Source organism: Sturnira hondurensis, unplaced genomic scaffold (genome assembly GCF_014824575.4).
Source record: "Sturnira hondurensis isolate 20B ecotype Veracruz unplaced genomic scaffold, ASM1482457v3 Scaffold0013515, whole genome shotgun sequence".
Lineage (NCBI taxonomy): Eukaryota > Metazoa > Chordata > Mammalia > Chiroptera > Phyllostomidae > Sturnira > Sturnira hondurensis.
Window position 1 is genome coordinate 4,593,090 of NW_028086146.1, and position 26,511 is coordinate 4,619,600.

Here is a 26,511-nt window from a genome sequence, read left to right on the forward strand (position 1 = left end):
AAAAGTAGGATACAGTTAAACAGCCAAATCAAAGAAAAGGGAGTGTAAAGGGGTCCAGGTAGTCCCCAGTTTGGGTTATGAGCTCCCATGTAGTGGAGGGTTGCTTATACCTTGTATTTCTCATTATTCAAGGGGAGGTGAACTCCGTGGAGGTAGGTAAGGTCCCCCTGGAAGAGGTCTGAGATACCCGCGACCTAAGTGTGCCTGTAAAAGGTTCTTGTGCAGGCTTTGGGATATACCATTAACAGCACTGAGGAGCAGAAAAGCTTCCTTTCACTAGTTTGGTAAGACGGAGCAGTTAGCTGCAACAGAATGCAACTCTGGAGGTCATAGACTAGGCCAGGAGAAATAATTATGCGTGGTAATGGGCAATTACAGATAATGGCCTTCTGGGGGTGGCAGAAAATCCACAGCCCCACAGCCTAACCTGCAGGGAACATTGAACTTTATGGCAAGCTAAAAGTTCAGCCTTGGAATAGCAGAAGTCTCCCCAAATAAATAAAATCCCTGGTTTGCTTAAGGGAAGCACCATAAGCTGCCGTTCTCAAAAGCAAAATTGAACACAGGAAAAGGTGGGTCTGAGGGAGATAGAGTTTGGGGAAGGGAAAGAGTGGTCAGTTCCTCTCCATCTGGCTGTCTTTGCCTCATTAAGTAGAGATGGTTCCGGACTCAAGGCAGGTACACATTGAAGAGGCTGTGTACTTTCCTGGCGTCAGGTTGTGCTTGACGTTTAAAATAGTCCTGTCATGATTGCCTTGTGGGAGAAACAGATTGTTCCACATTTCCTGATTACGACTTTAGGGAGTGCTATCACACCGACTGCACTCAAGGCTACTGTCTGACCTCTGAAAAGATCAGGAGTGGAGGATTCTGTTCTTTTCCAAGTTCATTCGCACTTGGGAAGCCACGCCAGGTGCAGCCCAGCCCTCCTGCAGTACCCGAAAGACGCACATTTGGAGCAAGGATAACTTTTTTTTTCAGTTATTTGGTTGCTCTCTTATTTGATGGCAGAGAATGTTATCATTATGTGTGACTGATTAAAAATAACAGCTAGCATTTAATGAGCACTTACTGTGCTTCAGAGCCCTACTTGGCTCTCTATAGTGTAAGAAGCAGCATTATCCCCATGTTACATATAGATGCCGGGACACAGAATTACTGCATTTTTCAGACTATAAGATGCACCTTGCCCCTCAAATTTGGGAGGAATAATGGTTGTTACTGCTGCTGTTGAGTTCTGTTTACATTTACATTGGTGAAATATTATGTTATTTATGTTATTAAATATTTTTCCTATTTTCCTAGTTTTTGCTTCAAATTTTTTTCCCTATTTTCCTCCTCTAAAACCCAGGTGTGTCTTATGGTCCGAAAAATGTGGGTAAGTAACTGTTCCCAAGGTCATGGGGCAGTAGATTTCAGATCTAATCAAGTGGTTTGATTTGGGAGCCTGCTTTCCCAACCTGAGTGTCCATTGCCTGACGTGCTTTAGTCTTCAGGGGAGATAAAGGACTTTATTGCAGATTGCTAACAGCTCAGGGATGTAGGTCAGTCAGGATGAGACACTGGACTCCAATTGCTAGGAAATCAGCCCTCCTGGAAAGAGAAGAGCCTATACGACAGAGCTTCTCAAACTTTTTAGTCAGAGAACCCTTTATACTCTTAAAAACAAAACAGGGATTTCTGGCCAAGATGGAGGCACTGGTAGGTACACTTTGCCTCCTTGTACAACCAAAGGAAGGACAACAACAAATTCAAAAGGAAAAAATAACCAGAACTGCCAGAAAATAAAACTGTGTGGAAAGGTAACGACCAAGTAGTTAAAGAAGAAACATTCATCCAGACTGGTAGGAGGGGTGGAGACAGGCAGCCAAGGTGGAGAGGACTCACGACAAGGTGGCAGCTGGAGGACCAGGTGGGCCCACATTTGTGTACAGATAAACTGGGAGGAACAACTGAGGATCGAGACAGACCACACAACCTAGGGTCCCAGTGTGAGGGAAATGAAGCCTCAAAACCTCTGACTGAAAAAACCCGTGGGGGTGAGGCAGCGGGAGAGGCTCCCAGCTTCACAGGAGAGTTTGTTGGAGAGACCCACGGGGTCCTAGAATGTATACAAACCCACCCACCCTGGGAATCAGTACCAGAAGGGCTCAGTTTGCTTGAGGGAAGCGGGGGAAGTGACTGAAAGCTGGCCGAGAGCTGAGCAAGTGGCACTGTTCCCTCTCTGGCCCCCTACCCCATATCCAGTGTCACAATGCAGCAAGGTGAGTAGCTCTGCCCTGGAGAATACCTAAGGCTCCAGCCCTTACTACCTAATGGGCACACTGGACAGAAATTATGGCCTAAATGAAAGAATAGACCAAAGCTCCAGAAAAAAAATACAACTAAGCGATGAAGAGATAGCCAGCCTATCAGATGCACAGTTCAAAGCACTGGTAATTAGGATGCTCACAGAATTGGTTGAATTTGGTCACAAAATAGAGGTCTGACGTAGTGAAGTGGTCTGTGGCGTGGCCTGGGTCTGAGGAGTTTTAGCTGCACCCTCCACCCCATGCAGCCAGGGGTGAGGGCTGCTGGTTTACAGGCAGGTCTGGAGGCCCAGACCAACAGGGGGGTAAATTCTTGTTCATGGCTTGAAGCATTTTACAAGACAAAATACCTGACTGAAAAGTGGCAATATTAAATCAAACTAGCAAAATCTTAAACAAAAACTATGCCAAACAGTATGATGCGATGCAGTTTGGTTTTCTCTCCCTTCACATTTAGTTAGGGCTGCAGTCCACTTCAGACTGTCATCTGGAACCTGCAGGAGCAAAGACAAACATCTGTGATATTACTTTTAAAAGAAAGTTATAAAAGAAGAATCAAAATCCCAACTCTAAAGGGTGGCTGGTCATGAGCAGACTTAGACGTCTGTCTCCGATGCCTCCTGTGATCAGCACTCCTCAGGCCTGAGCAAAAAGACCCTGATAAATTAAGCCCCTGCATTTTAAGCTGTCCAAATATGGTTCAGAGCGTACCTTTTCTGTGGAGACCGAAGCATACAAGGGTGAGAAAAAGTAGTTTTACAGTTGTAATACAAATAAACAATGCAAATTAATAATAAAAGCTCTGTTTCACATCCTCATACCTGTAAACCTACTTTTGCCACCCCTGTATAGTCAGGTGCGCTCCTGGTTTAAACTTTTCCTACTTGATGGAGAGGAAGTGTGTTGGGCACCTTCCCTCCCTTCTCGTACCCGCTCCCAAACACAAGCCTCCCTGCTGGCCTGTTGTGTGGCTCTGTCTTCTTCAATCTGCTGGGAGGTGTTGACAGAGTCCCACACTGTTGCTGTCATCTTGCCAGTAATAGAAAATTCTGAACTGGCCTGAAGAGAGGGAACCCTTTTGGCCATGAGACAGGCTTCATAGCCATGAGACATTTTCTAGTAAAGTCAGAGAAAAGGCATTCTCTAGGGCTCACAGTTTCCCTGGGTGGCCCTGGGGGATTCTGAGGCTCATGCAGAGGGGAGGAGAAGGGGAGACACCCAGAGAGAGCAGGGGCCAGGGAAGGGAGAGAAGAACCCTGTGAATAAGAACATGAGGCTTTAAAAAAAGCTTCTGACCAAGATGGTGGTGTCGGTAGGTACACTTGGTCTCCTTGCACAACTGAAAGGATAACAAGTTTAAAAACAATAACTAGAACTGCCAGAAAATTGAACTGTATAGAAGTCCCAAAACCAAGTAGTTAAAGAAGGAAACATTCATCCAGGTTGGTAGGAGGGGTAAAGACAGGCAGCTGGGGCAGAGAGGACGCACAGCAAGGCGGCAATTGGAGGACTGGGTGAGTGAGGCAGCAGCTGGTGGACCGGGTGGTCCCACATTTGCATGCAAATAAACGGAGGAACAACTGGGGAGAGACAGACTGCACAACCCAGGGTTCCAGAGCAGGAAAAGAAAGCCTCAAATGTCTGGCTGTAAGAATCTGTGGGGGTTGTTACAGCAGGAGAAACTCCCAGCCTCACAGGAGAGTTTGTTTGAGAGGGCCACAGGGCCCTAGAATGTACACAAACCCATTTACCTGGGAACAAGCACCAGAGGGGCCCAATTTGATTTTGGGCGGTGGCAGGGAGAGCCTGCTGAGAGCTGAGCAACTGTTTGTTCCCTCTTGGACCCCTCCCCCACAGACACTGCCAGAAGGTAGCCCCGCCCTGGCAAATACCTAAGGCTCTGCTCCTTATGATGTAACAGCTACTCGAGGACAAATGTGGCCAAAATGAAAGAACAGATCAAAACTCCAGAAAAAGGACTAAGCAATGAAGAGATAGCCAACTTATCAGATGCAGAGTTCAAAACACCTGGTAATCAGGATGCTCACAGAAATGGTTGAGTATGGTTGCAAAATAGAGGAAAAAGTGAAGGCTATGCAAAGTGAAATAAAGGAAAATGTTCAGGGAACCAACAGTGAAGGGAAGGAAACCAGGACTCAAATCAATGGTTTGGAGCAGAAGGAGGAAATAAACATTCAACCAGAACAGAATGAAGAAATAAGAATTCAAAAAAGTGAGGAGAGACAACTTTAAACGTTCCAACATCTGAATCACGGGGTTGCCAGAAGAAGAAGAGGAAGAGCAGGACATTGAAAACTTACTTGAAAAAATAATGAAGGAGAACTTCCCTAATCAGGCAAAGGAAATAGACTCCCAGGAAGTCTAGAAGTCTCAGAGTCCCCAAGAAGTTGGACCCAAGGAGGAACACACTACGGCACATCATAGTTACATTAGCCAAGATTAAAATGAAGGAGAGAATCCTAGAAGCAGCAAGAGATAAGGGCACAGTCACCTACAAAGGAGTTCCCATCAGACTGTCAGGTGATTTCTCAAAAGAAGCCTTGCAGGCAAGAAGGGTCTGGAAAGAAGTATTCCAAGTCATGAAAGGCAAAGACCTACATCCCAGATTGCTCTATCCAGCAAAGCTATCCTTTAGAATGGAAGGGCAGATAAAGTGCTTCTCAGATAAGGTCAAGTTAAAGCAGTTCAGCATTACCAAGCCCTTATTATATGAAATGTTAAAGGGACTTATCTAAGAAAAAAGATCAAAACTGTGAACAGTAGAATGAGAACAAACTCAAAACTGTTAACAATTGAACCTATAAAAAAACAAAAATTAAGCAAACAACGAGAACAGGAACAGAATCACATAAATGGAGATCACATGGAGGGTTATCAATAGGGAGGCGGGAGATGGGGGAAAAGGTACAGGGATAAAGAAGCATAATTGGTAGGTACAAAATAGGGGGAGGTTAAGAATACTTAGGAAATGGAGAAGCCAACGAACTTGTGTGTACAACCCATGGACATGAACCAAGGGGTAGGAATGCTGGTGGGAAGCGGTGGGGTGCAAGGTGGAGGGGAATGAAGGGGAAGAAAAATGGGACAACTATAATAGCATAATCAATAAAACATACTTAAAAATGAATAGGTGCGAATGTGTATGGGGTAGGGGTTGCCATGCTGCCATAGCTGCTTCTTGGGACCCCACAGTGACAATTAAACTTCAAGTGTCTTTTCAGATCCAATTAGCACCTTCATTCTCATTTTACCAGGACCTTGTGCTCCATCCGCTCTGCAGCCTGTTCTCCTGATGTCCCAGAAACTCGTGTCTTCCTTGCGCTCTTTATCCATAGAGGGTAAGCTCCTAGAGGGCAGGGATTGGTTTTTGCTTGTTCTTGGCCAAGCACTTGGGGAGTGGTGCACACAATGGCTGGGGTTGTTACTTACTGGGCTTTTCAATGGCCCCAGGGCAGGCAACCCGTTTTAAATCCTGGCTTCCTTGGATTTGCTTTTCTCCTCCTTATATTTTTTTGGTGCTTCTGCATTTTTCCTGCTTGGTTCCTCTGATCTAGTCACACTCAGCAATCAATCAATCAGTATCTCTCCTCTCTCTCCCTCCCTCCATCTCTCCTGCCCTTCCCTCTCCCCAGATCCCTTTGCATCCCACATTGACATTTCCATGCCTTTGAACCAAGCCTGCTTCTGGCTTTAAAGGCCAACCAACTTCAAGGTTGTTTTTTTTATGAAAAGCCTTTACCCTAAGACAAGTGAATTTGGCAGATTCCTCCAAGACCAAATTACATTAAAAATCTTCATAGGCTCTCACACATTGCCTGCCTGTGTATAAGAGTGGCTGGCTGTTAGTGGGTGAACATCAGCAGACTTGTACTTTGAAGGGTGGACCTAATCGTTCCCTCTCTGCCACACAGTTTTGTATTTTCCCATAACCTTGGCCAGTCTCTCTTGTGTGTTTCAGAATCTCCCCTCACTGCAGAGCCCTGCAGCGTCAAGGATTACATCCTTTGTGCCCTAAGTTACTGGACAGGTTGTCTTGCACACAGTAGGTGCTCAGTAAGTTTGTTACATTGAATATGAATTGTCTCTGTGGCGGGGAGAGGTGACAGGTGTGGTCATGTCCCTCACTCATTATCCCAGTCACCATTGGTGCAAACAGTAGGCACACTGCTGCCTTGGTTATCAGGCCTCTCTCGGATGGCTCTGCTTTAATTCAGAAAACCAACTTGTTTCCTCTGTTAGGATGGCAAGCTCTTCTTGGAGTTGTATGAGAGGTGTCAGCTCATAGAATGACTTCTCCCTGCAGGCTCTTTCCCTTGTAGGGGAGGAGTCCTGAAGCCTTGCATGGATTTCTCAGTGTTTCCTAATGGTGTCCTAAAAAATTAATGTTTATTGTATTTTTTCTATTACAGTTTAGTCCCCTTCTACCCCTGCCCCCAGCAATGACCAAGAGTCCCTGCTGTCCATGTCCAAGAGTCATTTTCCTTTTTTGCTCAGTCCCTCCACCCCCTCCCCTCCTTCCTCCAGTGGCTGTCAGCTCCTCCATCTGTGAGTCATGGCAGACAACTCTGGTATCAGATGTAGTGGTGAACAATTTTTCCTGATTGGTAACTCTTAAAACTAGAAGCTAAGTGGGAAGGCACCATGCAAAGTATGGATTATGAAGACAAATAAAACCTGGTGTACATAAATTAATCATTTACATGAGATCATTGCAAATCAGAAGTAGTCCTTGTTGAAAATTGTAGATTCTGTTTTGATATGTGATCTTTCATGTTGGAAACTGGAATTTGGTGTTGTCATTGAAAGGCTACTTTGACTCCAGGTGTGAACATAAAGGACTCAAAGTGCAACAACTCTGGGAATTTTGACATTAGAGGAGAGTGTGGGGCGGGTGGCGGGGAGCCTTCACATACCTGAAAATGAATTACTGGTTAACTGCTATTAATATGCCACGGGCCCACAGACCAGCATATAACACTGCAAGATCAATAATGGTATTTTTCATGTGTGTGTATATTGATCTCTTGTGAAGGAGTGAATCATATTTCACACTGCATATGTTAGTGCAAAAAAACAGTAGCAGAAAAATTGGGAAGGCTTACCAAAGAACTAAACAGTGGAAGGTAAATGTATGGAGCCACAGATGTGAGCATTGGAATAAGAGGTGATCAAGCCTGCAGACCTCTTGGCTGATGAATACTGTTGGTCGTGTTGGTAGATATGAGTATTCACAGCACGCAGCTTGTGGTTCGAGGTTCGCAGCAATTTAGGCAGAAGCCCATCTTCTTTATTCAGTGGAATTCGTCTGCACGCTCTTATTTGATAGTCAGGACTGTCACAAGGATGCTGTCAGGGGTCACATATTTTTAAGGATAATTTATGAAGCAGTTGCTTTGAACCTTGAAAGTGAACCAGTGCATCAGAATCCGCAATCTTTTGAGGGCATCAGAACCCACGGAGGGCTTTGTGAGAACTCAGACTGCTGGGCCAGACCCTCAGAGCTTCAGACTCCGTGGGTCTGGGGTGGGATCCGCAAACGAGCATTTCTGCAGGTTCCCAGGTGGTGCTCCGGCTGCCAATTGGTGACAGGACTTTGAGCACCACTGGATTAGGCCCATGCAGTTTATTTCAGCCTCGGAAAATTTCCATGTATTAGCATCACAAAAAGGCTGGGAGTCCTATAGGTGTTTTTAACATTGATCAAATGTTTTCATTGGCAACTTGAAAATACTGTTTGGTGATTTATAAAATCCAGAGTTTAGTAGTTTTATGTGTCCTTGGAATAAGTTCTGTCAGTACTTTTACAAATGCCAATTAAAAAATTTATTTATCTTTAGAGGGGAAGGGAAGGAGAGAGGGAGAGAAATATCAATGTATGGTTGCCTCTCGTGAGTCCCTGCTGGGAACTGGCCTGCAACCCAGGCATGTGCCCTGACTGGGAATTGAACCGCGATCATGTGGTTTGCAGGCCTGCGCTCAATCCACTGAGCCATACCAGCCTGGGACAAGTGTGAATTTTTAAAGTGCTAAAATATTTTAAGTATGTAGAATATTTAAACATCTATTTTTATAGAGCATAAATGCTTTTTGTTATTTAAATATTGGTATGAAATGAAACTTCTCCAACATATATCTTAATTTATTCTTTTAAGAAAATTTGTTACTAACCCGGGCTGGTGTGGCTCAGTGGATTGAGCACTGGCCTGTGAACTGAAGGGTCGCCAGTTTTATTCTGGCCAAGGCCCATCCATGCCTGGGTTGCGGGCCAGGTCCCTGGCTGGGGGCATGGGAAAGGCAGCTGACTGATGTTTCTCTCGAACATCAGGGTTTCTCTTCCTTTCTTTCTCTCTCCCTCTTTTTCCCTTCTCCTCCCTTTAAAAATAAATAAATAAAGTCTTTTTTAAAAAAGAAAGAAAAGAAAACTTGTTATTAACGTTCATTGCAATTTGAAGGAGGAAATAAACTAATTACAATCAGCTGTAGCCAAACAACTTCTCACTTTGACCTGACATAACATTTTATTTGAGGTTTACTATGAAGCTTATTAAAAACCATTCTATAGTTATATTGAGAGTACTAGACAACATTTTGTTGCGGGATAAAATAAGGCCTGATAAGAAGTCCATAAATTCAGGAACCTGTGCCCTGATCCTAGAATATTGCTGCTCTTCAGTTTCTATTTAATTCTTGTATTTGCTACACTATTGTGCTTTCTTTATTAAGAACCTTGCTTTTGAAGGGCAGGGCCAAAGGGATAGCCAGTCATTTCCACTGCAGGCCCAGGGCCAAGTGTCTGAAATGCCTTCCTGAATGTCTGTGAGATTGTATGTGGAGGTCCCACTGAGGCTTATGACTGGGTGGTGAGAGTATGTCACTCACTCCGTTTCTGATTTAGACATTCATATAAATTACCATTTTGGTGAGGTTTGTATTGCTTTTATAACTAGGTAAGTGATAAAGACATTGAAAACAAAAGAATTAGTGAAAACCCTCTATTATGTCCCCACATTGGTCTTTAAAATAAGAGAGGAACAGCGGGGAGGTTGAAGAGGACATGTGCCTTCTCCAGACACTGTGTAGAATAGTGGGACTGGAATTTTCATCTCACTGGTGGGAAAAGGAGAAGAAAGGAAAGAACTGCAATAAAAGGGGGCTTGACCGGAGCCTAAGGTGGGTGGATCTGGTATCCTCTCAGAGAGGAGACTTCAGCTCTGACTTTAGAATGAAGCAGGAAAAGTGCATTTTGTTGTCCAGGCGTGCACTTTTAGCCACGCCCTCCCTTGTACAGTGTCCTCCACGTGTCCGGCCAGTGGACACTTTTCTACCACCCGCTCCAGGCTGTGCACTGATTGTCTTAAGAATTTCTCTCCATTAGCTTCCTTTCCCTGCCTACGTATGCCCAGCCCTTCTCCATGTTTTAAAAATGAAATAACATTTCACATTTATTTGGATGTTGGGGTAGTTGAAGAACCATTATTATTTCTTGATCCCTGTCTGAAATATTTACCACCACGTGGCCAGCAGTGTGCTAGGCACAGGGCAGGGGGAGCCAGCAGGCGTGGTGCCTGCTTGCTGCGTATCACATCTGGTGAGACAGAAGGACCATCGCTTCTGGTTGCTCATTGCTTACCTGCTTCTTGCCCTCTTGTTTCTTCTGTGCTAGAAACACAGGTCCTGAAAACCTCACCTTCTGATGGCCTTTTCCAGAACTAGTTTTGCTTGATCTCTTAGCAGCAGGTGACAGCACAGTCCACGTCAACTTGGGCCTGTGTGCCGTGCCGTTGTCTTTATCCTCAACTCTCCCCGACTGCAGCCATCTTGACTCTTCTCAGAACGTGCTCTTCTGCAGCAACCCCCTCCTGCTCTCCCCAGAGGTATCCAGCATCTCCCAGTGGTGACTCCTGAATCCCAGCTTCCAGCATCAGCCTCTCCCACGAATACAAGTGTCAGGTCTCTCACCTGCATTCATCTCTCCCACTTGCATGGCCCTTGGACACCTTGATGAAGCATACTTACCACCTCCCTCTCCTCTGCCACATCCAGCCTTCCTGTTCTCCCAGACATCTGCTTTGCATTTCTTTGCCTACTCCTGCATCTTCATTTGTCCCATTTATCTTCTAGTTTGGGTTACGTCTCCATCATGTTCCTAGCACGTGTCCCCTCTGTTATATTTGGGTCTTTAGGCCTCTCCCTGACTATCTCAGCGGCTCCCTAGTGGCTCTTCATGCCTGGTCTTTCTTTGCTCACCTGTCTAACGCTTTGCCATCAGATAAATCACCCTACAGCATGGCTATTGTCCTCTCCTCTCCTTGCTCAGAAATCCTCAGTGGTTCCTGCCACTCCCTGACAAGAGGCCCGAGAGCTGGACTGAGGCTTTCCCTCACCTTGCTCCAGTCCTCCTGTCAGACTGGGCCTCTCTTTTCCTTTTGCACCCAAATTTACCTACCACCTTCCTGCTTTTCTTTGTTCTTTGGATGCTTTTCTCATTACTCATGTTCTCTTTTTTTAACCTATTTCCTGCTTTTTTAAGGTGCAACTCAGGTGCAGTTTTTGTTTTTTCCACTTTTGATTTTATTATTTTTATTAATTTCTTATTTTTCAATTACAGTTTAATCCCATATTCTGTATTAGGTTCGGATGTACAGCAGAGTGGTTAGAAAATCATGTACTTCACAGAGTAGTTCTCTCGCTGCTTTAAGTACACCTGGCCCTGTATATGTTTATCTCAGTTATTGACTATATTTCCCTATGCTGTAATTTACATCTCTAACTGTAAATGCCGGTAGCAGTTGTGTACTGCTTAATCCCCTCACCTTTTCCTCCCAGGCCCCACCTGTCTACCCTCTGACAGCTGTATCTATGGTTCTCTTTCTCTTTCGTTAGTTTACTTTGTTCATTGTATTCCACATGTAAGTGGAATCACATGGTATTTGTCTTTCTCTGTTGGACTTACTTCACTTAGCATAGTACCCTTGAGAGGCAGTGTTTCCTACGAAGGTCTCTATAATTTCTTTCTAGGCTGCAAGTCATCTTTCCATCCTTTGAATTTTTGTGAAAGTTTATGGTGTTTCTGTATTGATAATTCTTGTTGTTATTTGTAATCCCATCATATTTTTCCTCCTAGACTGTAGGCCTCCCATTGGGCAGAGGCAGCCTGACACCTTGCAGCCATTTCAGGCACCCATTTCAGGCACCTGGACCAACCCTCTGAACATGGTTTAATACCTGTCCATTGGAAGGGTGACTCAGGAGTCCATTTGGTTGTACGTTGGAATTGACAGTTTTGAGTGCAGACCTGAGGCTTGCAATCTGTATAGCCTGTGGACCCCTTTCTGCCCACTGTGAATAAAGTTCTACTGCATGGAACATAACCATGAAACAACTTGTATATCCTGCAACTGAGTGGACCACAGAGCTTAAAATAATTAAAAACTGGCTAGAGTTTGTGGTCTAAATTATTGTCCACCCTTCTGAGGGACAGGGTATCAGCTATGGAAGGAAGCGAAGGAAACAGTGTTTGCTTAAATTCTTAACTTCTTGCTTTGACTTTCTGACATATCTATATGGCCACCATAGTTAGGATCTGGGATTTTCTTTTGTTACCTACTTAAAATGAATTATAAACAATTTTGCTGTAAGAATGTTGTGGACAGCCAGGTTAACTGGATTTGATCTCTAATTTCTTGACATTAGGGTAGCAGTTACTGGTCAGACTTCATATAATTAAAATGACCCTTAAAATGTGTTTGATATCCTCAGTGAAGGTAATCTGCAGGACTCTTGTCATCGCACCTCCAGAATTATGCCAGCCTTAGAAACCCTCCTTCGTTTTGGCTGCAGGTGAAGTAGCATGTTCAGGTGCCTGGTTTTGTAGCTCTGCAGATCTTGAGGATGGTCATGTGAGGTGAAGTGTTGGGAACCTCCAGGGTGATACCATGTTGTGTTGTTTTTTTTCTGTCTAGATGGACGCATGGTCATCCAGGATGTTCCTCCTGTCACCAGCAGAGGGCATGTGGAGAACACAGCTGACTTGGTGTCAGACTCCACCTACTACAGCAGCTTTTATCAGCCATCTCTGTTTCCTTACTACAACAATCTGTACAACTACCCGCAGTACTCCATGGCCTTGACTGCTGATTCTGCTTCCGGGGACGTGGGAAACCCCCTTGGGGGTTCCCCGGTGAAGAACAGCCTTCGGAGCCTCCCAGCTCCTTATGTACCTGGTCAGGCAGGAAACCAGTGGCAGGTAAGATGTCACCCAGAGAGTGAACTGGGTACATGAAACCACACACACACACACACACACACATATACACACCCGACTCAGCTCATATGTATATGCACATCATATGAAATATATAAAGAATTTTCACTCTACCCAAAAAGTCATTTAACACTAGAGGTTGTCTGCAAGGAGTGTAAAGAAATATTCACATATTTGTTTCCTTTTTCAAATTTTACATTTCTTATTTTTCACTGTCATTTTGCATAAATACCCAGTTGGCCACAGAGTCCCTAGTAGCTCACCATATGGGGCCCTACCTCCTCCCGCCTTGCCCCTATGTTCTTTGAGCAGCATGGAAAATGCTGGGTGCAGTCTTCTGGGTGGCAGTCATTTCCTGATAAATTTGCACCCTGGAAGGGAGAAGTGTTCTAATCTCAATGTTTTTATGGGAGAAAGAGAAGGAAAGGAATCAGGTTGCCATTGTGCTGGGCCAACATCAGTGTGTTTTTAGCTGGGAGTGGAGGTCAGCCTTTCATACTCTTAGGTATTTAAAATAGTGTGCAGTCAGGGGTAAAACAAAGCATTTTATGTTGTCAGGAAGGTTCATCTAGAACTGTTGAGCCCCCTCAGTTTGGGCCGTTTCCTTCATGCCGGTGCATCAGAGCCAGTGCATCAGGGCCCGGAACGCACTTCCAGTCAGGACCGCCACATTGTGGGTGGGGGGCAGTGTGTACACAGGAGTACTTGGACTCAACACCTCCAGGTTCCCCTTCGGCTGTCAGGTTTGTGAGTCTGTGAAAACTGTTCTCATTTTGATGCATCTACTGTACTCAGGCTTTCTCATCTGGGCATAGATGTGAAGACAATGCAACTTATATATCGTGGGAGTTTAGAGCAAATCTTTGACATTCTTATGCCAGCTTTTAAAAATGTGAACTGATTTTTTTAGAGAAGTTCTATTCCTTTTTTTAGGTGTTGGGAAATTGTTAATATTCAAGTCACCCCACTTTTGGATTCTCTCACTATCCTTAGGGACCTGAGTTATTTGGCATATTAATATGTCAGCTTTGCTCCCTGGGCCATACATTGCCATACATTTTATTTTTACAATCATATATTTTTTCAAGATTTTATTTATTTATTTTTAGAGAGAGGGGAAAGGAGGAAGAGAACCATCAATGTGTGGTTGCCTCTCACATGTCCCCCTACTGGGAACCTGACCTGGGACCCAGGCATGTGCCCTGACTGAGAATTGAACTGGTGACCCTTTGGTTCGCAGGCCAGCACTCAATCCACTGAGCCACACCAGCCAGGGCTAGACTAATATTATTTAAATAGGAAACTGAAAACAGTGGTATTAGAATTGAGGGGTAATGTGAGTGTAAAGGAAAAGCAGCAATTTATGGGCCTTCAAAGCGGTACTCCTATAGGCCTCTCAAAGTGCCAGTTGGAGTATATGATTTAGGGCAGGTTCTAGGTTGATTCCTATTAAAGACTTGCCACTCTGAAAGGAGAAAGAAGTATCTTGTTACAAAAAACAAACGTGCCGTGGCTGGTGTGGCTCACTGGATTGAGCACTAGTCTGTGAACCAAAGGATCGCTGGTTTGATTACCAGTCAGGACACAATGTGTCTGGGTTGTGGGTAGGGTCCCCAGTGTGGGGGTGTGCGAGGGGCAACCACATACTGATGTTTCTCTCCCTCTCCTTTAAAAACAAACAAACAAGCAAACAAAACAGCTTATCCTACAGATTCCATGGGAGAGTGTCCTAGCTTTCAGGCTGCTTCCAGGACTTAAGGATAAAGTGGGAAAAGTCTCTGAACCTGCTGGTTCATGAGAAAAAGGATGAGAAAGAAAAATCTTAAGTGTTTTCTTAAAGATAGCTCATGATCATTTTTACTGCAGAGTCAGAAATCTCCTAAATAAATTTACCCTTCTAGTTTGTCAAAATCTTTCCAGTGGCAGAGGGAACTAATGTTTGTTCTTTCTTTACCTGAAAAGCCTGGGAGGGGTATGGGAGACATCTTGGATTTCCTCTGTGGTCCCTTACTAAGATCCTCTTAGGGATAGCTAGGAGGGGACCAGCTCTCTTGAATGGCAGTGTTGCCTGGTCTTGGAGGACTGCCCCAGCCACTTTGTGCAAGGAAAGGTACCCTGGAGGGCAAGTTTTTATCCCCCTGCTGGCAGATGTGGGAGGAAAAACCTTGCCCAGATCTTAGTCCCGTGAGGGGCACGCAGTGTTGGTGCAATGCATACCTTCTCCAGAATCACCACTTGCTAGGCTCAGACCAGAGGCGTCACTGGTCTGAGGCTCAGCAAAGATACTGAGGTGTCATTTAACATATGAGTTTGTTTTTCCCGGAGGGCTGGGCTTAAGCCTTTCTATTTCATAGCCAGTCACCATTGGTAATATGTTCTCACAGAACAGATTACTTTGCAGAAATAGGTCCTTTTCTGCTACTGTGATCGGTGCCCATTCCTCTTAGTAAGTAATAACACCAGTAGTGATGGTGACTGTTTGTTTAGCAGTGACCCTTTCCCATCCCATACTCCTGGGAGGCAGATGGCATTGTCTCTGTCTTACAAGTGAGGACATGGAGACCCGGGGCCGATGGGTACATAAGGCAGTGTAGCAGCTGAACTGAGGTGGTTACTATACATGGAAATTTTTCTCTGCACACCGAGAAATGCCATGGTAATATTAATGGTAGTGAATTTATTTCATTCATTGTTATTTTCACTTGGAATGCTCTTTTTAAATCTATTTAGTTTTCATCCTCTTGTTCGTATGTATTTTTTTAGTTGGCTACTTCGGATCCCCTCTGTAACAAGGTAGGGTATACATAATGCACATTGTAGTTATTAAAGTACTGTGACATATGAATGTGAACCCAGTGTGAATGTATATGGAATAATGTTTATCAGGGTTAGGGAAGAATTTGATCCATGTAGGAAATACAAAACTGGGAGGATATACAAAGACTATGATGGTGCAAAATATGTTTATTAATGTGTATATATTTTAAAGAAGTATTAATATCATGGTGAACACCTAAAGATACTACTTACAACCAGTGCTTACAGGGTAGAACTGGATGGCTCCTGTTTTAACCAGAGCCATTAGGGCAAAGGCGTAGGGAACAGTGATCCGCGACGAGGCCTCCCTCTGCCCTTGCTCTTTCTGCGGTTTGAGGAGTGTGCTGTGGTTCTGCCCTTTGGGCAGTGCTTTGCTCCCTTGTGGCAGAACCTTCTAGGAGAGGGCTACGTGAAGGCTCCCCCTTGGTGGTGGCCATGCTTTTCTGTCTCCTTTGTAGAAGGAGTCTCACAGCTGCACCTGGAGAGCACCTGTGCTAGTCTCTGGACTGGATCCTCCCTTGGTCTGATTCCCCAGCTTGATCGAAGGGCCTGAATCTTAGCCAGTGTTTCCTCCATCTACTTCCTTTGCTCTTGCTGGGACCCGACTTCCCCCTAACTCTTCATCCTTGCTGCTTTGTGTATCAGTGTGTGTTGAGGGAGCAGCATGAATGTTTTTCAGCAAAGAGCGCCTCTTTTTGCTGATTCCTAGGAAAAATAGCAACTCTATCAAAATTTTTTGAAGCTGGATGTTTTAGAGATTAGTTGGGAGGCTACTGAATTTTTGCAGAGAAACTGTAGAGTTGAGACTTCATGTCATAAGTCTCTTGTAAAATCAAGCAAGCTGCAAATAATTGTTGAGTACCTACTAAGAGCAAAACCTATTTAAAAAACAGAGCAGTCTACTGAGTTGGCATCCCAGAATCCCAAGGCTCTTTCTTGTGAGTGCTTGCGTACTGAAAGCTGCTTCCGCTCGCTGCTTTAGGTTGGTCTCCAGCCTGTGGAGATTTGTGGCCCAATCACAGATTCCTGTCCTGTTGTGAAACAGGAATAACATTTGTGACAGTGGTACAAACTCGGAATGAATGGCTGTTTCCACTGACCAGCGGCTCAATTTCAGTTCTGCGTTTAATTGCCTGCAAAAGCTGTTTATTGCCTTGTGCACTCCTCCACGGCAACATTATCTCTTAAATAAACATGTTGTACCAGGTTGACAAGGGAGAGGTGCATATCAAGTGAGCAGAAATAAACTCGGGAGGCCTTAGAGCTGTACCTGGGGACTGCTTTCAGTCCCTGGTCCTGGCAGGCACCTTCTAGACTGCCTATCAGAAGCTTGTGCCACCGGATTGTAGAGGCACATTCAGACCACAGTTAGGTTGTGGTCAAATGGCCACGTAGGTGATTTCCTTCCTCTGGTGGCTGTTTTGGGCTCAGTCTGAAATGTCCCATGATATACTTGTCCATTCATGATTAGGCACCTCACTGGGATGCATTCATGTCTTCAATAAACATGCATAGAGGTCTTCCTGTGCGCTTGGGAATCTGCCATGGAACCAAATGGACAAAAATGCGGAAGGTGGGTCTTGGGGAGGCTGCTGTCATCACCTGGAAAACGGGAAGAGAAGTTGGGGACCGTGTACGTGGCCCGGGTTTGAAACTGAGGTAGAGGCAGGAAGGAAATCAGTTTCTGGCACCTATGCCTGGGAGCCCAGAGAAATGCCCTTGGGAGTGAGTACCCCTGGGATGGCCCACCCGCCCCTATGTTCCTAATCCTGTAACCGGCCATCTGACAGGGACCCTTGTTTTCCTGCTGCCTCCTCTTTTATTAGCATGTCTTGGTGTCAAAATAACCTGTGAGCCAGAAGAATGCTGAGAAGTGACTTCTTGAGCGTGTGCTTTGTGGGAGTAGCCACAGCCCCTCCACGTCTGTGTCCTGGTGGCTGCACAGGAGGGTCCAGCAGTGAGAGGGGAGCAGGATATGAATCTAAGATTTAAACTTGACTCCTATTCCCAGGGAGATAATTGTAATGAACAATCATTGTTTTAAAGTATTCCCAGATTTTTGAAAGTGATACGTCAGGAAGAAGGTAGAATGCAAAATCCACTTTGATTTTTAAATTGACTTCAGATAAACTCTTGTGCTTGTCTCAGGCCACCGTGCTGTACCGTCAGGCCCCCAGGATAATGTGTATCTGGTCACCCCAAACTCCTGGGTAGCTCTGGACTGAGGATGTTTAAGTGACTCGCCTGAGGAACACAGCTGTTAATGGAGAGCCAGGTTCTAAACCTGGGCCTTCCTACCATTGGGAAAGGGTTCTGTCTACAAATAATCCCGTGATCCACGAGGCTGCCCACCCAATTGCATTGCCTGTGTCTGACCAGTTAAACTAGCCCCGGCTTCCCTTTTTACTTGTCACTCTCTGTTTCACTGGACGGATGGGACTCCCTCTCTCCTTCGAAAGGAAGAACTGGAAAGTTTGCAGGCAGACACAAGGATAGTTTATAAGAACTTACCTGGTTTAAGACATGTAAAGCAATTTCTACCCTCAGAAAAGGGTAATTAAAATAGATATGGCATTTGACTTGGGCTATTAGGGGTAACAACCGTTATTTCATTTCTTAAAGGGGAATTAGTAGAGAGATAAATTTCTATTGACTGAAAGGGTTATAAGTTCTAGTGCTATGATATGTATTTATTTCGTATCTGGTCACTTTTGTGAATGCTGGTAATTCTGATAACCTTATAGTTGCTTATTTTGGAGTTTCTAGTTAGTCATCTTATACAAAACTACTGATACATTATCTTCTCCCTGTAAATGTCTCCAGTTCTTGTTTATATTCTTACTGCATTATTCAGTCCGGATACCCGTGGTGGCTGCTGGTGTCATCCTCTTCCTCCTTTTCCTGGGAAAGTGTCTACAGTTCACTGCGGCATATGCAAGATGTTGCAGAGAAATGAGGAAAAGAGGACAAGTGGGTTTTTCTTAAAGCTAAATTACTCAGTTAAAAAATTGTTCTTTTTAAAAATTCTTCATGGGTCCCTCTTGCAGTTAACTATTCCCCTTGTCCTTAATTTTTGGCAACCATTGACCTATTATCTGTCCCTGTAGTTTTGCTTTTTCCAAAATGTTACATGAGTGGAATCATACAATATGCACACTTTTGGGTTGGCATCTTTAACTTAGCAAAACGAGTTTGTGATCTGTCCACATTGCTGCATGTGTCAGGGGCTTTGCTTTTAATTTGCTAAGTAGTATTCCATTGCACAAATGTCCCACACCTTATCTGATGTACCTGTTAAAGGCCACCTTGGTTTCTTCCAGTTGGGGTGGTTATAAATAGAGCTACTGTAAACATCCAAAAATTGTTCTTGAGACCATACCCTTCCAACTCTAAAAAATAAAATGATGATCCTATTAAATGGCAGGATTTTTACATAAAGACACTTAGTTTGCAACTTGAAAAGTCGGTAGAACTACTGTGTCCCCACTGCACCTCCTTTTCCACATTTTACCTGTCTCAAGTCCAGAGAGTCTAGAAGCGACAGCATAGTCACTGTGTCACTGTGGCAACAGCCAAGTTCTGCAGATTATTCTGTATGCTTTTTTAAGAAATTGTGTTAACTTTCTGCTTAACTCCTTATAGGCAGAGTGTTTTGGTCTCTTCCTTCCTTTTTTACAGCGGTCCTGTGATTGCCCNCCCTTGTCCTTAATTTTTGGCAACCATTGACCTATTATCTGTCCCTGTAGTTTTGCTTTTTCCAAAATGTTATACAATATGTACACTTTTGGGTTGGCATCTTTAACTTAGCAAAACGAGTTTGTGATCTGTCCACATTGCTACATGTGTCAGGGGCTTTGCTTTTAATTTGCTAAGTAGTATTCCATTGCACAAATGTCCCACAGCTTATCTGATGTACCTGTTAAAGGCTACCTTGGTTACTTCCACTTGGGGTGGTTATAAATAGAGCCACTGTAAACATCCAAAAATTGTTCTTGAGACCATACCCTTCCAACTCTAAAAAATAAAATGATGATCCTATTAAATGGCAGGATTTTTACATAAAGACACTTAGTTTGCAACTTGAAAAGTCGGTAGAACTACTGTGTCCCCACTGCACCTCCTTTTCCACATTTTACCTGTCTCAAGTCCAGAGAGTCTAGAAGCGACAGCATAGTCACTGTGTCACTGTGGCAACAGCCAAGTTCTGCAGATTATTCTGTATGCTTTTTTAAGAAATTGTGTTAACTTTCTGCTTAACTCCTTATAGGCAGAGTGTTTTGGTCTCTTCCTTCCTTTTTTACAGCGGTCCTGTGATTGCCCTCATGCTAGCCCCGCATTTTGTGGGAGTCCTTCATGTGCACCCCATGTGCACTTTCCTCTAGGTGGCCTGTCAAGTCTTAGCCAAGTCCATCATTTCCTCTGTGAAAACATAATTCCTCATTAGATTCTTCTAAGGAGAGAGTAAGTCCAGTTCTCTTGGGCCTTGACAACACAGCTGAGTCCCGCGGGGAGAAAAGCCCCGTTTGCCAGTGGGCACCGCGAGGACAGCAGCGGTTCCTGGCCGTCGCGTGAGCCCCTCCACAGCCCTGCAGCCCCGATGAGTGCAGAAGTGACTTTCTGTTTCCAGTCTACCCCCTGATCACATGCACGTGCACAAAGGAACTGCTCTTTTGTCTTGTTCGAGGCGGTCATGACAGCCACCGTCTGATTTTTAGGGCACCTTTTCCTGAAGGAATCGCTGCTCCGTTTCCCAGAATGTTTAATCACTTGCGTGCAGTCGGTGCTGTGTTGAGGGCAGTTGTGTGAGGGCTGGATGATGATATCCTTGGTAGCTCTTGGTCTGGAGCCAAAGCTGAGGGAGCTGGTGGGCCTTCTAGAAACTGAACTCAGGCACTGAGAGGTGGGGCACAGGAATGTTCCACAACTACAGCAACACACAGTAGAGCCATTTTGCAGAGCATTTGGTTAAAAACCTGTGGATTATAAGAGGAAGTAGAATTGGTCTCCAGAAACCTGGGCAAGATGGAGGCGGCTGTGGTTCTGACAGAAGACCCAGGGGCAGGGCTGTGCACTAGACACCCAGGCTGAGGTTTTCTCAGCCTGGCGAACAAGGCCCAGCAGCATCCCAGGAAATCCAGACAGAGTGTAACCTCAGGTTCTTAGGAACCGCTGGGGAATGCCAGTGGGTCCTAGGCTGTCCTGCAGGTTCATTTCCATTCGTACAGGAGTTCGGTGTGATCCGGACTGAGCTAGACACCTTAGAGAGGGGTGGTATTCTCCAGGGACTGTTCCGCAATTCAGTTGGAGGCAGAAAGAAATACATTAGTCTGTTGAGAGATTTTTTTTAACACACCCTTACCTCTGACACAATAGCATCAGGTTGGTAAATAATACAGTCATTTGGGGATTCTGTCATCTTCTTGCAAATTAGATAATTAAATCACAGTTTTGAGAGCTTTCAGATTCAGTTTGTCTGGGCTGGTGCCAAAATATCTAGTTGTTTTCCTATTTAGCTTATTTTTCTTTTTGTTAACATAGCTGTGAATATGATATAAAATTGGTTGCTTATCAGAATATTTTAAGCACAGTGCTTGGATGAGTGATTGTCAAATTTCTTGGGAGTTCATATTGCTGTGGCCTATCACCAAATTTTTTGGACTGTAAGACACACTGGACCATAAGACACATCCAGGTTTTAGGGAAGGAAAATAGGAAAAAAAATTGAATAAATGTGGTAAAATATTTAATAAGATAAGTAACATAGGCCAGTGCCCCCCACAGTGAGCCAGGTAAGCTATATTTGGATGCATCCCAATTTTTCTCCCAAATTTTTTTGGGGTGCATCCTATACTCCAAAAAGCACAGTAAGTGCCCCTCATTAACCAAATAAGGACCAGGATCAAGGCAGTGCTTAACAGAAGCTGATTTGCTTTTTTTAAAAAACATTTCAGGAATATGAGGGGTAACCCCCTCAAAAAAAACCCCAGAGTTACCTTCTGGAGGGCAGGCCCCTTTTATACAGGCTTCCCCCACTAGGTGGGTGTTCTAGGAACCCATCTGCATCAGTGCACTAGCTGGCATTGTTGTGAGAGGCTGCATTCAGCCTCAGTGAATTTTTTTTGGAAGACTTTTTCAACACATTTACCCATTTCATGGTGGGTGATTATGAGCACCCCTGCCCACACTGCCCTGAGTGTTCAGCATTGTTTGACCCAAACTGGCATGACACCACCCGCCTGCCCCAGCCTCCCTATTCACCTGATCTCACCCCGAGCAACTTTTTTTTTTTCCCCTGGACTAAAAGTCCTCAAAGGGAAATGTTTTGCTGATGTGGAAGAGGTGAAACAAAAAATGGCAGAAGTGCTAAAAGGCATCAAAATGATCAAGTTCAAAAACTGTTTTGAGCAGCAAAAAAATATCTATAGTTGTACTGCATCAAATAGAGAGTACTTTGAAGGTGACTGAAGTTTAAATGTGTAAGACTAAATACATAGTTTTTTAGTAAATAAATTCTGGGGTTTTTGGGAGTCTTCCCTTATATGATAGTGGAAAAATGAAAAGAACAGAGTTAGAAAAAATCCCCGCCATAGAACAGAGCGTATGTAAAAGCCTCCTGCATGTATTCATTGGTCATTTATTTATCAAGTGCCAGGTCCTGGTCCGGCTCTGAGCTAGACTCTCCCAACCCTCAGGTGCCCACAGTGGGTACTTGATGAGAAAGAGTGGAGGGACACTGGGAGCTCTGCGGTCACTGGTGTGATCAGAGGCAGAGGTTTCCTGGAGAAGCTGTGATGCCTTGTGGAAAGGGTGGGTGGGTGGGACATCAGACTGAGCATTTTGTCACTGCTTTGTTGACAATTGTCACTGCATAGTGATTATTAGAGTCAGATTGACTTTCAGTGAGCTTTATTACTTTAAAAAATCCTCTACAGAGATGTCCCAGGATGCATTGCTCTCAGTGCCCCCTCCTGGTACCCGGCAGCCCTGTGCACATCACCCTGGAAATGCACTCTGGGAAGGGGGTTCATAAGAAGATTGAGAAACGGGGAAAAAGATGATCTCCTCATTTTATTTTCCACACTGTTTTTATCATATTTCCTCTTACAGACATTCTTTTTAGCAACGCCCAGTTCTTATGAGCCAGTAGTGGGAAAAGGAAGGTACGAATAGTAATTTCATATCTCTAGTAAGGGTATAAAACTAAAACACGTGAAGGACTGTTCCCCCTTCCCGTCTCTGTGTTTGATGGTGGCAGTGTAGGATCTTGAGTTGGTTTTTCAACTTTTTAAAATTTCACAAATTTTTTCAGAGAATGACTTTTTCTTTTAAATAACACACAGAATGTTTAGGACCTTAAAATATTTCAAGTGTACCGTGGTCAGGTTTCCTTGCCTCTCTCTTTGTCATGCCCGTGAAAGACCTCCCAGTTTGGTAGGAACCCAAGAGAGGGGTCCTCGAGTGTGACTAACACCTTCCCTGTGATGGTGCCATGGCGGGAAGTCCCTGAGGAGACCAGAAGGGGAAGAAGGGACAGGACAGCTGTCCAACGGCCTCGTGGTGCCGGACACCCCATATCTACATGACACGGAACCACCTCCCTGTCAGGGATTCTTACTGCCTTTTGTGGGCGAGGAAACTGAGGCTCACGGAGAGGAACTAATTTGCCAATGTCACACGGCTGGCCGGTGGGAGAGCTGGAGTGCGGACCCGGGTTTGCCGGACTGCAGAGGGCACGTTCATTCCCGTGATGTCTCTGTCTTCAAAACCATTTCTTTGTTTTTCTTGTATGAAGCCTGGGGAGGTATTATATCTTATATTTTAGGACATTTCTTGTAACCTTTTATGATATCATGCCTTATGTAATGTTTTCAGAGACTTTACGTGGGTCGAGAGAGTGGAGGGTCTTATGTCTTGATAGTATTCATCAAATTTAAATTGCTAAGCATAAGGCTCTTAAGCATGGTTCTTCATACACACACAATGTAATTTAGGAAAACATTTTTTTGTCCTGCTTCTGTTACTTTGGTTGCTGAGAGGTGGATTCTCTCCATCGTGTTTTGGAGCGGGAAGGGCCCTTCCATGCCACTAGCCCATGGTGAGTTGTGTGTGCCCACCAGCAATCAGCAGCTTGGATTCCGACTTGTAACCCGTTCAGGTAAAATCATGTGAGTGTGTGCGCATGCTTACACTTAGAAGGTGCTCCCAGACAGCTCACCTTGCCCTCCAGGCAGTCTATCATGTTCAGTACTCATAGGACACCCTTCACATTGCTGATTTATGCTAAAAGTATCCTAATGTTTCTGACAGATCATGTGTGACGTGAATATAATCCATATTTCTTAGAGCAGCTAATCCAAGTGGCTTATTTCCCGATACTGCTGATAAGGCTATATCTCTTGGTGTCTCAGCCATTGAAATTTTGATGGTAACATATTGTTTGTGGGTCACTAGTTTTGTCTAAAACAGTAGGTTGGAACAGAGTAGCAAAGGTTAATTAAGTTTGTCCATCAAAATGGGAACAGATATGGATGCCTCTGTTACTTCCGGTCCTAAAATCAAAGTTCCTGAATGTGTGATTACAGGCATCTTTTCTTCTCATTTCCAGACTGCCCCCCTGAAACTCTTACTTTCTTTCAAAGTGGTGAATACGTGAGGAGTTGGTAAAGGCCCAAGTCAGTGATGAGGTCTTTATAACCAACAGCAGATACCTTAGTTTAAAGTTGGACAAGTGGCTTGGTGAAGTAGAGAGAATCTCCCGGGGTCCAATTGCTTTGAATTCTGCCTTCTCTGTCAAATCAAGTTATTTGATCTCTGAGGAGTTTCTGTGTTAATGATGATTACATTATGACTCCATGAGATGACAATTCTCTATAGTATCTCTAATAAATGCTCATTTCTTCCTCCGAAATTTTATTAGTCCTGTAGACAATAATCATCTTCTCAACAAAATTATGTGAAGGATGTCCCCATTACAAGCCCTCTCTGCCTATCTTAGGTATTCTGTAATACTTTCAGAAACTTGACATAGTAGAGATACTGGAGACTCATCCTGTGTCTTGATAATTATTAACCAAATATTTAAAATACAATTTTTGTCATTCCTTTTCCCACCAGCTCACTTACTGAAGTGCTCCTTCCTGTTGGCTTCCACAGGAATGATGCCTGCATTTCTGCCTGGCTCTGAATGTATGACTTTAGTTGGGTTTATGTCTTAGATTTGTGACTCAGACAAATGTGAGTTTCTTACTGAGGTGCTAGCAATCTTGCATGGATTTGTGATAATGAGGAAGGTGTCCCAGCCAGAAACTGTCTCTAAACAGACCGCCCTTCTGTCTTTTGTGGATGCATTGAACAAAACCCTCCCAGGCTCCAGGAAAAGGAACCATCATCTTTTTTTTTAACCATCTTTAACATCTGCCTTTTTCTAAATACCCTTGCTCCACTTACCCGATTTATATGCATCAGTGTCTTTCAAATATTTTAGACGGAGACCCACAGTAAGAGATGTCTATTGTGATAAAGCATGTATTTGCACATAAATATAAACATAAAATGAAGTTTCATAAAACAGCTCTTACCCATACTATGTACAGTGGATTCTTATATTTCTATTTTTCATTCCATTCATAGACATAGTTTTTTTTCCCCCTTTAATTCTGATTACAACCCTCTGAATTGTTTTCGGGCCCACGAAATGGTCACAGTGCTGCATTTTGGACACCACCACCTGGGGGAGTAAACTTGATTCTATCAGTGCTACTGACACAGGTGGTGAAAACCAACAATTGGGCAACACAAGTTAAAAATGGGGGGATTAAAAGTGTTTCTTAAATAAGAACAAGCAGAATAGGCCACTAATAAATACAAGTATAATCCTGACATCAGGTGGCATTTCCATACCTCAGAGTTTATACAGCAGTGATGAGTCCCTGTTCAATGCCCCATCCAAAATTCCATGCTCCAGTGGTCATTTTTGGCCCTGTATTTCTAAATGACTTTTGGGGGGGGTGCATCTTATGGCTGTTTTGTGTATTTAAAATCTACCCCGATATTAATCCAAGCCTGGAGGTGAGCTCCTTTCCTTCCACCCTTTTTGGAAAGACTACCCACGTGAGTGTTGTTTCGCTTTTGCAGTGTCAGACATTCTGACGCTTTGGGAAACATGAGGTTTACCACTGAAAGCATCTCAGATGTATCATTTCTTAGACGACTTGTCCTCTCTGCCCTACGGCAGGGGCGTTCTACCTCTCCCGGTGCGTCCGCCCCTCCCACCCCCCAACCTCCTTTCTGAGGAGGAAGAGCATCCTTTCGGATCATTTCTGGACAAACGGCTGTTTGTCCTCCAGCCTGTAAGTGCTGACCCTCCAGCTCAGCACCGTCCTCCTTTGCTCCTTGAAGTCGTCCACCCAGGCTTTGCAAGAATCCCCTCCTGGGGCCAGAGTTCTCACAAGGCCAGTCTCCTTCTGTCTCCTCTCTTTCTCCCTCTAGGGAGGAGAGTGGAAGGCATTTCATAACATGAACAAGGTGAGCATAGTCAGGGAAGTGAAGTGAAAGTCAGGGAAGTTAGGAGAGAAAAAACTAGGACCAGAGGACCAGAGGGACAAGGAAGGAGGGAGGAACAAGAGAAGAAAGTGAGGGCTCCCGTTTATGTTTTGTTGGGATTTTATTGTTACTGTGAAAAAGGGTGACTAAGGCATATAAAATGAAATCAATAGTTCAGACTTATTGTGCCATATGCTCCCAACAATTTAATAAAATAAAATCCAAAGCTCTTAGGTTCTCCCTTCAGGGTGGATAGTGGTGCCATGCACGTTCCCAACCAGCCCAGCCCTCGTCCGCAGGTCGTGCTCTGCTTCAGAGACTCGGGGTGGCTAATAAGGTTATAAAACAAGCCTCTTGCTTGCAAGCTACCACGTTAATAATAATAGTAGTTATAATTCACTGGAATTCTGGATTTTTGGGTTTTATTTTGTTTAATTTAAAAGAATAAAAAAATCTGGAGAACGTTAAGGCAGGAATGCATAAAGGGAAAAAAAATATGTACTTTTAGAAGAAATGAACAGTTCCTTTAACTTGGGCACCTCTGTCCCTCAGTAGAAC

General features: G+C 44.2%; 1 protein-coding gene across 1 annotated transcript in view; it reads left to right on the plus strand.

The window, feature by feature from the left end:
- Positions 1 to 26,511, plus strand: part of DMRT1 (doublesex and mab-3 related transcription factor 1) — a 97,502-nt gene that overhangs the window by 25,070 nt on the left and 45,921 nt on the right. The window contains exon 3 of the mRNA XM_037061668.1: positions 12,293 to 12,576. Within this exon, the coding sequence (XP_036917563.1) occupies positions 12,293 to 12,576 (284 nt within the window). The remainder of the gene's footprint in view (positions 1 to 12,292; positions 12,577 to 26,511) is intronic.